The sequence below is a fragment of the Cnephaeus nilssonii genome, assembly GCF_951640355.1.
Source record: "Cnephaeus nilssonii genome assembly, chromosome: 11".
NCBI classification, from domain to species: Eukaryota; Metazoa; Chordata; class Mammalia; order Chiroptera; family Vespertilionidae; genus Cnephaeus; species Cnephaeus nilssonii.
Window position 1 is genome coordinate 57,851,071 of NC_137082.1, and position 14,963 is coordinate 57,866,033.

Below are 14,963 nucleotides of genomic sequence, written 5' to 3' on the forward strand. Positions count from 1 at the left end.
ACACACAAATCCACCCCTACTTCATCCCTTTCTCCTCTCTCTGCTCCCAGGCTGTGTCCACTTTCCTTCTGGGTCCACTTGTCCAGAAGGAGCCTTCTTGCTGAGGGAGGGAGAACTTCAGACTGCTTAAGGTCAGCTGCCCTCCACTGGGTCCCCTTGACTCAGGGATCTCATTACTTGCCATGCCTGGTAGTGACAGTACAGCATCTCTCTCCTGCCCATGTTCAATGTCACAGCAATAGCTTGGGGCACTTGGCTGGACAAGGGAATTGGCAACAGTCAAATGAGATGCAGTTTCCAGTCCAGAACTTTGCACAGGAAAGGATTTGTAGGTGCCCCTTCTAACAGTATAAGAGAGTCTGTTGTTCCACTCCTGACCCTTGACAGGAGGAGGGAGAGAGGAACCTGTTTTCACCATTACTATTTTCCTCCAGTGGTGTGTGAGCAATTGTGTGTGTGTGTGCATGTGTGTGTGTGGGGGGGGTGTGTGGGGGGTGGGGGTGGGGCAGGAGGTTGGGACTAGGGTTGGAAAAGAGCCAAATTTTCTAAAGCAGAATGCTGCCTGTAGACATGTCCTGCAAAGAGGAGCAGGCCCCGAATCTGGCAGTTCTCTGCATTTAGAATGAGGGCTCTTTTTTCCTTAGTCACCAATTCTAGCACTAGATATCCCTGACCCTTTTATTATCCTTAATTGACACAACTCATTCAATTACTTTGGGTATCTTAACAATGGAATGAATTGATTGTCCAGTAAGGTAACAGATGTACAGTGACAGAGCAATTTCACACCTCTGAACCTCAATTGTCCTTGGATGACTTACCTGATGTTACTATGAAGGTACTGCTTTAACCCAAAGGAATTGAAAGCAGAAGACGAGCTACAAGAAACAAACAAGAGAGATGCAGCAGAGACCCACCTGAGCAGCCAAACAGTAACAATGAGAGAAACACTGATGAAGAAGAGAAAAGGTGTGAGGACTGTTTATTAATACCGAGGAGGTTCCAAATCAAAAGACCGCCCACAGAGATGCACACCGCTATCTCCACAACACACGAACATACTGGTTTGCTTAACAACTAGTCTCGTTCTCAGTAGGATACTGGAGCATAACTGCAAACTACATCCAAACTCGGCTCCACAGCACATTCGTCTGCTTTCTGATCATTATTCAATGTCCCTCTTTTTCTGGTCTTTTGCTTAAAATCCTTTCCTAATATTTGTGCTACCATTGGCATTTTCTTAACTATTAAAATATTAGTTGGTGCTTTTTAAAAATATGAATAAAAGATTTGACAATCCCCACTCAACTCCCCCAAGCCAAAAATAGGGAGTAGAAAGCACAAAGACTTCCTTACACTTAACCAAACCATTTGCACACTAGTAGCACAAGGTAGCCTAGGCCAGATTCCTTCGTGTGCCCTCCCAGCGGGTCCGGTCACTTGGCCTTATTGACTTTCTGAGGCTTCGCGGCAGCCATCCTCGCCTCCTCCTCTGGGATAAACACACTGATGGTGAAATCAATGGTCTCCGAGCCGTACTTGTTCTTCACAACCAGCCCGTACTTGCCGGAGTCGGCGGTGGTCACCCCGGTGACAGTAAAGAAGGCCGTCTTGCCGGCTTCGAACCTGAGGTTGCAGTGGTCATCCGAGTCCAGGGACTTCTCATTCTTCAGCCAGGAGATCTCCGGAGTCGGGTCGCCCCACACGGTGCAAGTGAGATTAAGTGTCTGCAAAACAGGTTTTATGAGAGGAAAGGAGAGATATCAGATATAATGATGATCCAACTTCAAAGGTCCTCTGATGGTGTGGCATGACTCAATGAGGATAAATATAACCCTCCCAGATCAGGGTTTGAACTGGTTATGTGTATGCACCTGTGTGAGTTACAGTTTGAACACAAACCTGAGAAGGTTTCTTAGAGACTCAGATTTGGGAATGCTTATTCCAGATCCCATCTCCATTTTCACTTTCATAAACACATAAATGGATGCCTTTTACTCTAATATGGCATTTCGAACTCTGTCTCGGTAGAGAAATCTCATTGCCATAATCACCACCTGCTCACATTTGCATTTCAACTGCGTCACAGAGCCCAGCAGCGGAATCCTAATAGCTGTTTCAGATAATGTGACTAATTTTCAAATTCCATTTTCCTTGTTTTATTTCCCCCCCAGACTCTACCCAATCTGTTTCATATACAGTTGTAATAAATAATAAAGAGATCCTGTGTACCCTTACCCAGTTTCCCTCAGTAGTTTCATTTTACAAAACTATAGCATAACATCACAACCAGTACATTGACATTGTACAATTCATTGATCTTATTTAGATTTCCCCAGTTTTACTTGTACTCATTTGTGTATGTGTATGTTTACTTCTATTTAATTCTATCACCTGTCTATGTTCATGTATCCACCACCTCAATCAAGTTACAGAACATTTCCATCACCACAAAAATTTCTAAAATTTTCTAATTTCAAAAACATTATATAAATAGCATCAGACAATATGTAACCTTTCTGGATTGCCTTTTCCACTCAGCATAATTCCTTGTAGATTCATCCAAATTGTTGCAAGTACCAATGATTTGTTCCTTCTTATCATTGAGTATGTGCCATGGTGTGGTCATATCTCTAAGGGTTATCTGGCCTGTTTGGGGCTATTATAAATAAACCCGCTAGAAACATTTGTGTACAGGTTTTTCTGTGAACATAAGTTTTAATTTCTCTATGATAAGTGCCCAGGAGTGCAATTGCTGGGTCATATGGTAAATGCATGTTTCATATTTTAAGAAATTGCCAACCTGTTTTCCTGAGTGGCTGTACAATTTTGATTTACATTTCCACCAGCAATGTGTGAGTGATTCAGTTTTTCTGCATCCTCGCCAGCATTTGTTGTCACTATTTTTTATGTTAGCAATTCTGATAGGTGTGTTATGATATTTCAATGTGGTTTTAATTTGCATTTCCCCGAGAGCCAACAATGTTGAGTTTATTTCACATTTTAAATTCCATTCTCACATTTTTTTTCTTCCTAAAATCCAGTAATTATAAAAAAAATAACTAGGGCACACAATATCCTTCTGAATATCCTCTAAAGAGTCTTACATGATCACTTGTGATCTCTTCTATACGAGTATCTTTTAAAATTGCATAGATTAAGAAATCTGTTTTCTTTCCAAATTAGCACTTCTTACTGAATTATTCTACAAATACATTTCAAGAAAAATATGAGTCAACCTATTGCCATTAGTCATCTCCAAGTGGGCCAGGTTTTGGAAACTGTGATTACTTGGGGGTTAAAACTTTTAACAAAACTAAGTACCTTAGATGTTATGGAAAACTATTATCCATACTCTAGATTTGAGTTATAGATCACAAAGTACTTTCACATAATTCTGTCTCTTAATTTTCACTATGACCCAGTGAGTTGCATATTTTGAACCTCGTTAGGTGAGGAAAATGGAAAATAGAGTTTAAAACAAAAGCAACCCTGTAAATGGTTGAGCTTAAACTGTAGTCATGTTTCACTACGAAGAAACACAGGTGGATAAAACCTGCCTCTCACTAAACTTTTAGATATACTTTGTTTTATCACTCTAGTTCCAATCACCCATCATATGTCTTCATTACCATTTTGAGGTGAGAAAAGGTTTTATTCTACTACAAGTACCCATACCCCTATGGCTGGTATATTAAACTTTTTTTGTTGTTGTTTTTATTGATTTCAGAGAGAGAGGAAGGGAGATGGGTGGAGAGATAGAAACATCGATGAGAGAGAAACATTGATCAGCTGCCTCCTGCATGCTCCCTACTGAGGATTGAGTCTGAAACCTGGTCATGTGCCCTGACTGGAAATCAACCGTGACCTCCTGGTTCATGGGTAGATACTAAACCTGTTTTAATGAAACAGGGATGAAGAAAGTGAATCCAGGTTAGAAATTATGTTCATTGCTTTTCAGAGATCATGATGGAGCCAGGTAATGCTAATTTAAAACTTACGAACAGAAATCAGTTTTCAACAAAATAGAGCTTATAGACATTCATGGAGCAGCATGTCTCTTTTCAAAGGTGAGGCATTTAATAGGATAGCCCCTTTGCCACTAGGTGTTAGAGGTCACTTCTTTCTTCAATTACATTTGTCACGTAGTTATGATTGAACATTTTCCACTCCTTGTGATTTTAGAAGGTAACTCTAGAAAGATACTAAGTGGTCTACATGTGCCTACATTAAACAAACTTGCATCCTGATGCTTGGCCCAAAATATTAAGATGATTGGGAAAATGGCTGCATTTTGAACCTTGTATTGGCTATTCTGAAGTCAAGCATAAGCAGCCATTGCATAGGATGGTATGTATCTTAAAAGATAGAACAAAGTCTGAGGCACTGGAACCCATTCCTCGTGTGGAAGAAGCAGGGACAGGAGTGCTCCATGCTTACCTTGCCCTCCTGGATGGTGACCACATCGGGGAGACCGCCCACCACCCGGGCGCGATCTGCAAGAATAGGCATTTCTGGTTAATTACTGAACATTGAGCATCAGCGATCACATTCACAAAACCACCCCAGGGAACTAACTTTCCAATTTAGTCTCCCTCTCCTTACAGTTACTTTATACCAGCTTTTAATACGTAAAATTAAAAAATGATCCAGTGATGCTGAAATGTTAATCCTTCTTCACACAATTTCACGAGTGCAGGAGCCTCTATCTGTGCCTACAATATCAGCTTGAGATCTCTTTGTTGGACCAAGACCTGCTCTATCGCTTTCATGGCTATTTTCAGTCCTGGCCCTTCTGCAGCTCGGTGGGGCTCAGCTCGAGGAGGCAGAGCGGATCTCTATGGACAGCCTCCAAGCTCAGTGTGGCCTCTTTTATGGGCTCCCCTATGATGAAAAAAGGTTGCATAATTAGAAGTGTTATGTCAGGGAGATCTGGAGGTTCATCAGACATGGGCTTTCTTTGAGGCTTTCCCTACACACCTTCCCTTTCTCGTATCCTGGTAGTTCTTGGTAGCACTATGCAGGGCCGCTGTCTATGGCCATGAGTATAAAGGCTCCAAGGTGAGGGGACAAAGTGCAGCCAAGGTGCTGAAATCCAGGGCTGACTCCCTAGCCAAGCCATGTATTCTGTGTGTGACTGCTCAGCCCCAGGGTAGGACGCCTTCTATAATTCACTCAAAATCACCCTCTCTGACACCAGTGCTGTGGCTGCCACTGTCTCGTTTTTAGGCCTACTTCATGAATGTGTAGCTCTTGATCCATATTTCTACAATTCCCTTCTCCACTAAGTCAGGCTAAAGCTTTAGCTGAGTGTTGACTGCATTCTCCCACTGATTCCACTGCACCTTACACCACTTATAAGCCCAAGCCATCATCTGGGTCTCATCTATAGAATAGGGGGAGGGTTGGATTAGACATGTGCACAGCGTCCATGGGATTCCTCTGAGGGGGCCTGAGAGGAGGTCAAGATAGGTTATTGAGTCAAGGAGCCAATGAAGATAACTCTGCTTTTACCTATTTTATATATTGGGTCTGTGTGGAAGGTTTTGTGTGAATTAAGTGTTCCATGGCTTGTGGAAGTTTAAAAACATGGAGCTAGACGAGCACTAACATCTCTTCCAGCTCTAAACTGCGGTGACCCAGTGATCTTAGGAAACTGTTCATGAACTGGAGGGAAGGTTGGGCTCTTTGCCCACAAGAGAGTTCAAGAATGGGCGTGCCTGTCAACTGCTGCTGCCTCGGGCTTGGCTTTGCTTGTGTGTGTGAGTGGGAGGGACATACTCGGGTGCCAACAAGAAAAACTCCCTGTCCCTGGACACTCCCCACAGGCCTCTGGTGCTGCCCTCTGCCCTACTCACCACCAGCAGCCACCTCAAAGCCAGGGCCTGAGCGGGAGAGGGAAAGAGCAGAAGGGGAGGACAGCAGCACTTGGCAAAGGTGAAAAGTTCCATTCTGAGTCGCCTGGAGCCACTGCGAGGCAGACAGATGACTTCACTTCCTACTCCTTCCCCTGCTCAAGCCCTTTCCACTCCAGCTCAGGACAACTCTAAGTTTTAACCCTCAACATTTTTCAAGTCATGCCTCCCCCACTGCTAAAGAACCGGAGTTATTATGATGAACCAGTCTGTGACTTGTGGAATGCCATAAGACTGAGTCCTTCTCGAAATCTCTGTGTGTGAAGCAAACAGTTGGTAGAACTCATTTCTGGGTGGACTTGACAGTTTGGTGTGTGTTCACCGGGACTGTGTCCTGTGAAATGAGAGGAAGGCCTTCCTTACTGGGGGTCGTTTCTCCCACGGGCCTCTCAGGAACATGTGGAGTGCTTGTGATTCACCTGATGTAAATTTACAAAGATTCTCATTTCTTTTTTTTATTTAATGTACCCAAATGTTTCTGATACGCTGTGCCTGCTGCAGGTGATTAACAACCTATTTTATGAGTTGCAGCCCGGAGATTTTTCCAAATCGCTGGCTCAAGTTAAGAGCTGGGTGACATTCTTATACGGTAACCTGAGACCTTCTTTTCATAGACATCCTTACTCAAGAGACTAAATGAAAACATATGTAGAAGGGCTACGATTTAAAAAAAAGAAAAAAACACCTACTTCCACTTTTTTCCATGTGCAGTTATAATAGAAAATAAAAGTTACATTTTGAAACTATGCCAGGAATAAACAAGAACAAGGTTTACTTACTTTTCTCGGCAATGGCAGCTTGTCTGTGGTTGAGAGAAACAAACAAACAAACATGGAAACAAAGAAGAACGTGGCTTTAGTGGTATTTCAGAGCAGCTAACCTTTGACTGTGTCTCATTGCCCCACAGACATTTTGCTGTTCAACAAAGCAGTGGGAAGCACTGGTCTCACTGCACTTGTCTAAAGGAAAGACCCTCCCTGCTATTCAGGTGGGGGAGCAGCACGCAGGAGGTTCCAAAGAAATGAGTGCATGCACGTGGCCTTCACGAGGGAAAAAAAATACTTACTTTAATCTCTGGAATTCAGCAAAGGCTTCCTCATAATCTTTAAGGGGAAAAAGAGAAGTTAGAATTTGTTCAGCCAGAATTGACAGCACAGAGGGGCTGTTTAAAGTCACAACATGAGGACAATGTGATCAGTGCAGATAAAACTAAGCTGACTCACTGTGCCTATGTGTTCACTCTACAGCTTGGTGGACTTAAGCAAATACTTTCTAGGTAGAAAATATGAAACAGTGGATTTTAGAAGATCTCAGTTCTGTGAGAGACCTTCAACTCTTCAAACGGGAAGGCCAAGAATTAGCTCCACCGAGGATAAAAAGGGAGTAAAGGTCTGTTTCAAATAAAAGTTGGTTGTCTAATAAGCATCCTGAGCTTCAAAAAGGCTTTTCTCATATTAAATCATCCCACATGGCATGGCCTCCTTGCTAGACAGTTGAATGTTTCTATGTCCCGTGGTCTGGCCCACCTATTTGTATTAAAGAGCACAAGGAATTCCTGCAGCCACAGCGCGTGCCCATGCTTGCCTGAAACAATGCTTCTCTGCTGTGCAGAGAGAGATAAAAGGCGAGCGAGACGGGGTAAGGAGAGCTACAGAGTTCTAAAATAATCTGTTTCCCTGAGACTGCAGGGTGAGCCACTTTGAAGACGTCAGGTGAAAAGGCAGCTTCATTTTGAAATCTCTCCCACCTTGCCTTTATTTATTTTTTTAAAATTTTTTTATTGTTTAAAGTATTACATATAGTAGTACATATATCTCCTTTTTTTCCCCCATTGACCTTCCCCCACCCTCCCCTATCCCCTGTCGCATGCCCTCACCTTGCCTTTAAAGAGCCTCTGTGATCTAGGAATCATAATATTGTACATCCAGAAAATATTTATATAACACTAGTCCACCCCCTCCCTTTTACAGATGGAAAAATGTAAGCATAAAGCCAGGCTTAAAGTCTCTGGAGGTAGACTAGTTGGGCTAAACCAGGCTAAGAGTTCAGTACTCTTTCTGCCCACGCCACACTGAGAGAGAGTCAGGAACGGGCGAACCAATCTGCGTTGGGTGGCCGTGTCCGGCTGTAAGACAATCCACAGCCTTTGGCTTAAGAGGGACATGAGAGCAGGGCAGTTAAATAAGCCCTGATGGGCCAGAGAGTAAAAGAAAAAAATTTTTAAGTTTTAAATCTATCCACCTCTTATTTTCATTTTTCTACTGTGTTTCAAAGTATCCAATGGACTGCAGAAGAAATCCCCTGCCACTGCGGGATGTGACTCAGGCACAGTGTGACCCTGTGTGTAGTCCCAGGGGGCAGCCTCTCATTCCCTACAGAGACCCTTCAGCAATCATGGGTGGGTGGGGCAAGGTTAAGAGACAGCACAAAACCACTCAAGGCAGGGTTGAAAGACTGTTCTCTAAATTATGAATCTACTGTCTGAGGATTAAAACACTGAGAGCTATTACATATTTAGGTTGCATTTTTTTTTTTTTTTCAGAGAGGAAGGGAGAGAGAGAGATAGAAACATCAATGATGAGAGAGAATCATTGATTGGCTGCCTCCTGCACACCCCCAACTGGGGATCGAGCCTGCAACCCGGGCATGTGCCCTTGACTGGAATCGAACCCAGGACCCTTCAGTCTGCAGGCCAACGCTCTATCCACTGAGCCAAACCAGCTAGGGCTAGGTTGCATTTTAATATATGAAGAAATGGAAGAAAAAGTCAGTCCCCAATCTTTTCTGGTAACTTCATACAGACTATTTTTTAAAAATATATTTTATTGATTTTTTACAGAGAAGAAGGGAGAGGGAGAGAGAATTAGAAACATCGATGAGAGAGAAACATTGATCAACTGCCTCCTGCACACCCCCTACTGGGGATGTGCCCGCAACCAAGGTACATGCCCTTGACCGGAATCGAACCTGGGACCCTTGAGTCCGCAGGCCAACACTCTAGCCACTGAGCCAAAGCGGTTAGGGCTTCATACAGACTATTTTATTTTTAAGGAAATAATAAATAAGATGAAGAATACAGTACTAGGAGAAATGGCACAGTATTTTTAATTTTTTATTTATGACTGTATGTTTTAACTTTTTAAATTTTAATTAATAGCTACACATCGCCTCTCATCTATGTTCTTAGGTAGAAGGCCTTTTTCCTCATCTCCTGTGACTTTCTTCTCTTACCTTGTCTCTCCAGATACCCCCGCCCACTGCCATCCTCTCAGCTGATGACCATAAGGATCCAACTTTTCCAGCTTCTTTCTGTCCTCAGTATTTGTCATTGCTTATTCACCCTTACTCCCACCCCTGCCCTGGATCTCCACCCTTCCATCCTTCTGAACTCTGATACATCAATTATTCCCTTCACTCACATCTTTAGTCCTTCCAACTCAGTGGATTTCTTGGACTCCATGAACATGATCACATTTCAATCCCCATAAAAACTATGCTTTTCCAGTGTTTGTCCTTGCTCAAGTGATCGTAAATCAATCTGCCTTTCTTTTGTACGCATCTTGAAAGAGTAGTGCTTACTTTTCAATGATTCTCCACCCATTGAAATTCTTGACTTCTACCACCGTGGCTGAATTTAAACTGCTTTACTAAAATCTCCAATCAACTTTCAATAGGTAAATGTATTGACCACTTATCACCCTTCATTCTTTTTATTTTATTTTTTAAATATATTTTTTGTTGACTTCAGAGAGGAAGGGAGAGGGAAGGAGAGATAGGAATATCAATGCTGAGAGAGAATCATCGATCGAGCCCAGAACCTGGGCATGTGCCCTTGACTGGAATCGAACCTGGGACCCTTCAGTCCGCAGGCTGACACTCTATCCACTGAGCCAAACCAGCTAGGGCTCACCCTCCATTCTTGTAAAAAAGCCCACTCCTCTATAGTAAGTTTGAACCTGCAGAATATCCATTTACCTTGTCCAGAAAGATCCACTGTCTTCTGGTGTCCTGTTTTGCCATCAAAAAGCTCCATTACGTATTTCCCTTGGTCATTCGGAGTGGGCTCACTGATTTGCAGCCAGATCTGCTGCTCCCCGGTGACTCCGCTCTTAACTCTGTCTGTGTACCTAATAGCAGTCCCACTGTTCAAATCAAAGAAAACATCATTATTGTTTGCTTTCATCCAGAGCTGACCTTTACTTTGTCTTTATTGATGGTCTTACCATAAAGTTTTACAGGCTTTCAAATAATATGGGATCCAAATGTGGTCTACAGCTTCAGAGCAATGATGGGCCCTGAGTCACTAAACTTGGATTTCAAGACCCAGGGTGAAGGGTGAGGGTGGGCGTCTGAGAGGCTCACATTTAACTCACAACAGCAGTCTGGGGCCCAGGCAGATTGCAACATCAATACTTCTCAGTGGTATTAATTATCTTTGCTTTTGCTTGCGCTTATTTATAGGACTAAGGGAATCTTTAAAGTGAAAAGGCCAAGGTACATATTATGTTACTGCATAGTTCATGCAGATGCTCTATGAATATAAATCGGATTTTACAAGCTAATCAAAAACAGACCTAAGGAGGTTCATCTGTGGCTGGCATCTATTGACATATGTTGTTAGAAAGCTATTTAAAACACAAGTAATTATGCACTAGTAAGGCCAAGAGTGAATGAAAAGAAGAGCTGCTGCCAAAATGAATGAGGCACCTTCTCTGTGCCTGGATGTGAGTTTCGCAGTGTTCTACAGTAGGTCAAGAGCAGACCCAAGCATTGTGTTCTTTGCAAGAGAATATAAGCAAATAGAACCCTTTGTTTTGTGACCTGAGGATCTAGAAATGTTGCTGTTATAGAGGAAGTAAGAGAAAGGTAGAAGTAGATGTGCTCTCAATGATGTTAAAAGTAACTTCAAAGAAATAAGGGAAAAAGGCACTAGAACTACCTAATTTTATTAACAATTATGCATAGAGAAAAGACTAAGGTATAATCCCAAAATGTTTATAACATGACTAGGAAAACTATGGATAATATCATGTTATAAACACTTTCTAACTTATAATATGATATTATAAATATATTTTCTTAAACAAACATGTGTTCTGCTTATAGTTACAATAAGCAAAATAAACTTAAAAAAAACATAGAAAAATAAAAATCTCCACCAAAAAGTTTCTGTTTTCAAATAGTCAGCATTTTTCTTATACAGTACATTCTATAAAATATATTAAAATTAAAATGCCATAAAATGTAAGACAAAGAAACCCATCTGTATCCATAGACTTTCGCCTGAGCAATATATTTGTTTTAGAGAGCTAGAAAGACAGACAGTTCTCTGCTTTGCTATAATAAGTGTTTGAATTCTTTAATCTCTGGCTAACATGCATAATAGTACTTTAAATTTGTAAAGCACTTTATAGTTTATAAAGTGCCATTAATTTCATTCTTTCGTTGGGTCCATCAGTGTTATGAGATAAAGCAGGTATTATTGAGTGAGATTCAGAAAATTAAATAACTTGCTTAATATCAATGGAAAGAGAGGAGCAATGTCAAGACTAAAACCCATTTCAAGTATTTTTTTCATCATGTCACATACTTACATAAAGACAAGTGAACACAATCCTTGACTCCTGAATCTTTCATAGGCAGGTGGGTACAAAAAACATTTATTTAAATGACTAAACCAAGTGATGTAAGAAGTTTATACTTTGTTAGTCTAATAGCGATTTGTTCAAAGTCAGAGTTCTAAGTTTTTTGAACAAGTAATTCTTTTAGAGATGATGTATAAAGCTTTTTGATTGATGATTCAATTACCTTATCTTCTCTTATTCTTCAGACTGATATATTAGAATGTCTTAGATGTCACAGAGGAATTTCCTGAAATTTGATCTATCTTAACTTATAATTTCCTACAATATATTCTGAAAGAAATTGGATAAAGGAATGAAACCCCAAGAATTCTACATTGGACTTTCACTTCTCATTTTTTAAGAATTCGGGAAATTAATAATAATAAGAAGACACTGTTCTACATAACAGTGTCTTCTTATTATTTAGTCTTGACATTGCTCCTCTCTTTCCATTGATATTAAAGTCATTTTAAAGAAAACACAAATGATTGCTCTGTGGGACCCAGCTCTGGTTAAATGTTAACCTAGACTTCTAATGCAACTTGAACCCAGGGCTAGTGCCATGACAGGGGGCCTCTGGAGCCAGGGTGCCTGAACTCAGCCCTCCATCCACCACTTTGCTGTATGACCTTAGGCAAGTCACATCCCTCAGCCTGAACTTCCTCTTCACTGAAGTAAGAAGTATCTCCTCCAAAAGTTGGGTATGTTAAATGAATTCATACATCTAAATGGCTTGGAAGTACCAGGCATATTGTAAATACCCACTGAAGGGAAGATTATGAACATTGTTATTTGTGTCCTCCTGGGGGTGCCACAGTGACCTAATGCTAGTGGGTCTCATCGGACTTTGAGAATGAGTGTCAGCTGCATCCTTAGTGTGGACTGAAGGCGGCTGTGCCCCATCAGATTTCTCTGCCAGGCTGCTGCTCTCTTTCAGCTCAGGAAATTTCAAGGAAGCACGGAGGTTAAGGATAATATCCACAGTATAAATGGGAGAACTGGTTTGATTTAGAAACCTATGTTGGCTCTTGGAATCCCAGAGGTGAACCTGAATGGAACCCCTCTAGAACTCCACAAAGGAAGCCCGAGATTAGAACAGATCTTCAGGCTCAATTCAGTTCAAATACATTTTCCCAAAGTGATCTTGAGATCTTCAAAGACTTCCGAGGGAGGACAAGAAACATGCTAATGACCAACAATGCCAATTGCTACAAACAACAATAACAAAGCTGGGCACTTCTCAGATTAGGCTTCTTTGGTGAATTAGGCCACTAATTCATCTAGTGGGAAATTTGGTGTCTCTTGGTACATGCTGCTTCAGTTTTGTTTCAGACCATAGCATGGATAGCTGTGTGCAGAAAGAGAGAATTAGCATCTGGCTCTGGATACTTGCAAAGCAGAGGGAGCCCAAACACAACCATGTGGAGGTGGAGGTCACATTATAAAGATGTGCACGAATTATGGCACTTCCCCGATCACAAAGACATGCTCTTAGGCCTCACCAGCTTCACCCTATATGTGTTGAGGCAAAGTGCTAACTCACATAAAATGAATGGCCTGGGTGCTCTGTACTATACTCATCAACGTCAGGCCTGAGAAGTCAGACGACTCCTTGGCTGAGAGGACAGAGGGTTGCTGTTGTTTTTCCAACTTTGTTTTTTTTCACTTCAATGGAGAAAGAATTTCTACACAGAAATTAAGTTCCCATTACTTACTTGTGGGACCAGTTAACTTTCAGGTCATCTAGGTAGTAAGTAACAAGAGAGTACAGCCGGATGCCCTCAGCCGTGCTCTGGATTTTCAGGTCTGAAGCAGACAAAGCTGAAAGAAGAAAATAGCTTATTTCATACACCTGTAAACCCATCCAGAAGAATAACGAAGCACTGTCATGGTGAGAACGTTTTAACTTACCTATTTTTTTACATACTTCAGACATCAGTTCTTGAAAGGCTGTGGATGGAGATTCACAGACAAAGCTTTAGCACAGACATGCTCATTTTAAGGTCAAATCTCGGAACTATCAGCATTGTGCTCTCAAAAATGATCTGTCTGGTGGAAGGTACTGGTCACAAGATAAATTTGTTGACCAATTGAAAATAAGTGCTCTTGGAGTGAATAATTCAATTTTTATCAAGTTGTAAAAGATCCTTGCTCTTATTTTGATATTTTCCCCTCTAATTCTCTATAACGTTCGTCACATTTACATTCTAGAGAAAGAGCCACAATGAGATTTCCAGCAAGTTTCTTGGCTTTAAGAGTCTCTTCTTCTTAAGTCCCAGGAAGCCTTAGTTCCTATTAGAGGAAGTTTTCTTATCTGTGTTATCAATTCATAATACATTAACCATCTATAATCTGATATTTTGCAGCCTAATAATGCTTTTTGCCAGTAAACACATTTAGTCCTGTCTCCAACAAGAGTTGGGAAGGTGAAATCAAAGTCAGACTTCTGCTGTTTTTTAGCAATACTGTTAAAGATCTTGTTCAGGAACAAAATTGGAAGTTTGTGGGTCACATATAGGTCTTTGCTATCATGATGTATTATGTCCTTAGTAGTCTCTGAAAAGTGGAAATTGCTTTCATGCTCTGCTAATAACTGAGAGGCTTAGAGTTTCATATATAAATCTTTCTTGTCATTGTTTAAGGGTGGATTATTTTGCAACATGCTTTTTACAGTTTTTGATCCTGTAACATTTTTTATAGGGTTGAAACAAAAATAATGATTTATATAGAAAATAAACCCCTGGTGGGTTGTGGACTATAAATTCTCTGAGGATTAAAAGTAACTTCTGATTTCGAGGGGAATTTAGAATGAAGTATTTTTCAATGTAACAGTAGTTCACTCTGTTGGAATTTCCATTAAAGCAAAATCTGTGGACAAAAAAATCAGCATGACTTTGATCACCAACTCAGCCTCACTCATAATTCTGGTAACCCGTATATAGAACACACAAAACAGACCCCAGCAGCTGCTGGACTGACCTTCATCCACAAGCTTCAACCTGCTCTTATCTTTTCCTCTGTCGTCTTTCAGAATAACTTCATAAATCCCAGCATCTTTCTTGGAAAACTAAGGGAGGGACACATATACCACACTGTAGCTTATCATGGCCTCAGAGTTGGTGTTTGCATTTTTAAAGCCCTGTTATTTATAGAACTGCCATCAAAACACACACTGAACAACATCTAACCATGTGAGCAACGAACAGTTTGCAGATAAACCTATCCATTATAATTTGACCTAGCAGTCCTGATTTTTCACCCTCTACGGCTATAATTGATTTGAGACTTATAAGTCCATATCTTTTACTCTGCCTTCATATTAAAGATTAATGATCACATATATTTGAAAGGTATGCTCTTTTAGACAAAAAAGAGATAAAAATGTACACTTAAATGAATACTATTCTGATTGTACTTTTAGGAA

General features: G+C 41.0%; 1 protein-coding gene across 1 annotated transcript in view; it reads right to left on the minus strand.

The window, feature by feature from the left end:
* Positions 1 to 1,108: 1,108 nt before the first annotated feature.
* The window catches only part of MYOM1 (myomesin 1), a 121,837-nt gene continuing 107,982 nt past the window's right edge, over positions 1,109 to 14,963 (minus strand). The window contains exons 31-38 of the mRNA XM_079783818.1: positions 14,519 to 14,606; positions 13,451 to 13,489; positions 13,255 to 13,360; positions 9,891 to 10,057; positions 6,982 to 7,018; positions 6,695 to 6,717; positions 4,441 to 4,496; positions 1,109 to 1,727 (exon numbers count right to left, since the gene is read on the minus strand). Of these exons, the coding sequence (XP_079639944.1) occupies positions 1,437 to 1,727; positions 4,441 to 4,496; positions 6,695 to 6,717; positions 6,982 to 7,018; positions 9,891 to 10,057; positions 13,255 to 13,360; positions 13,451 to 13,489; positions 14,519 to 14,606 (807 nt within the window). The 3' untranslated portion in view covers positions 1,109 to 1,436. The remainder of the gene's footprint in view (positions 1,728 to 4,440; positions 4,497 to 6,694; positions 6,718 to 6,981; positions 7,019 to 9,890; positions 10,058 to 13,254; positions 13,361 to 13,450; positions 13,490 to 14,518; positions 14,607 to 14,963) is intronic.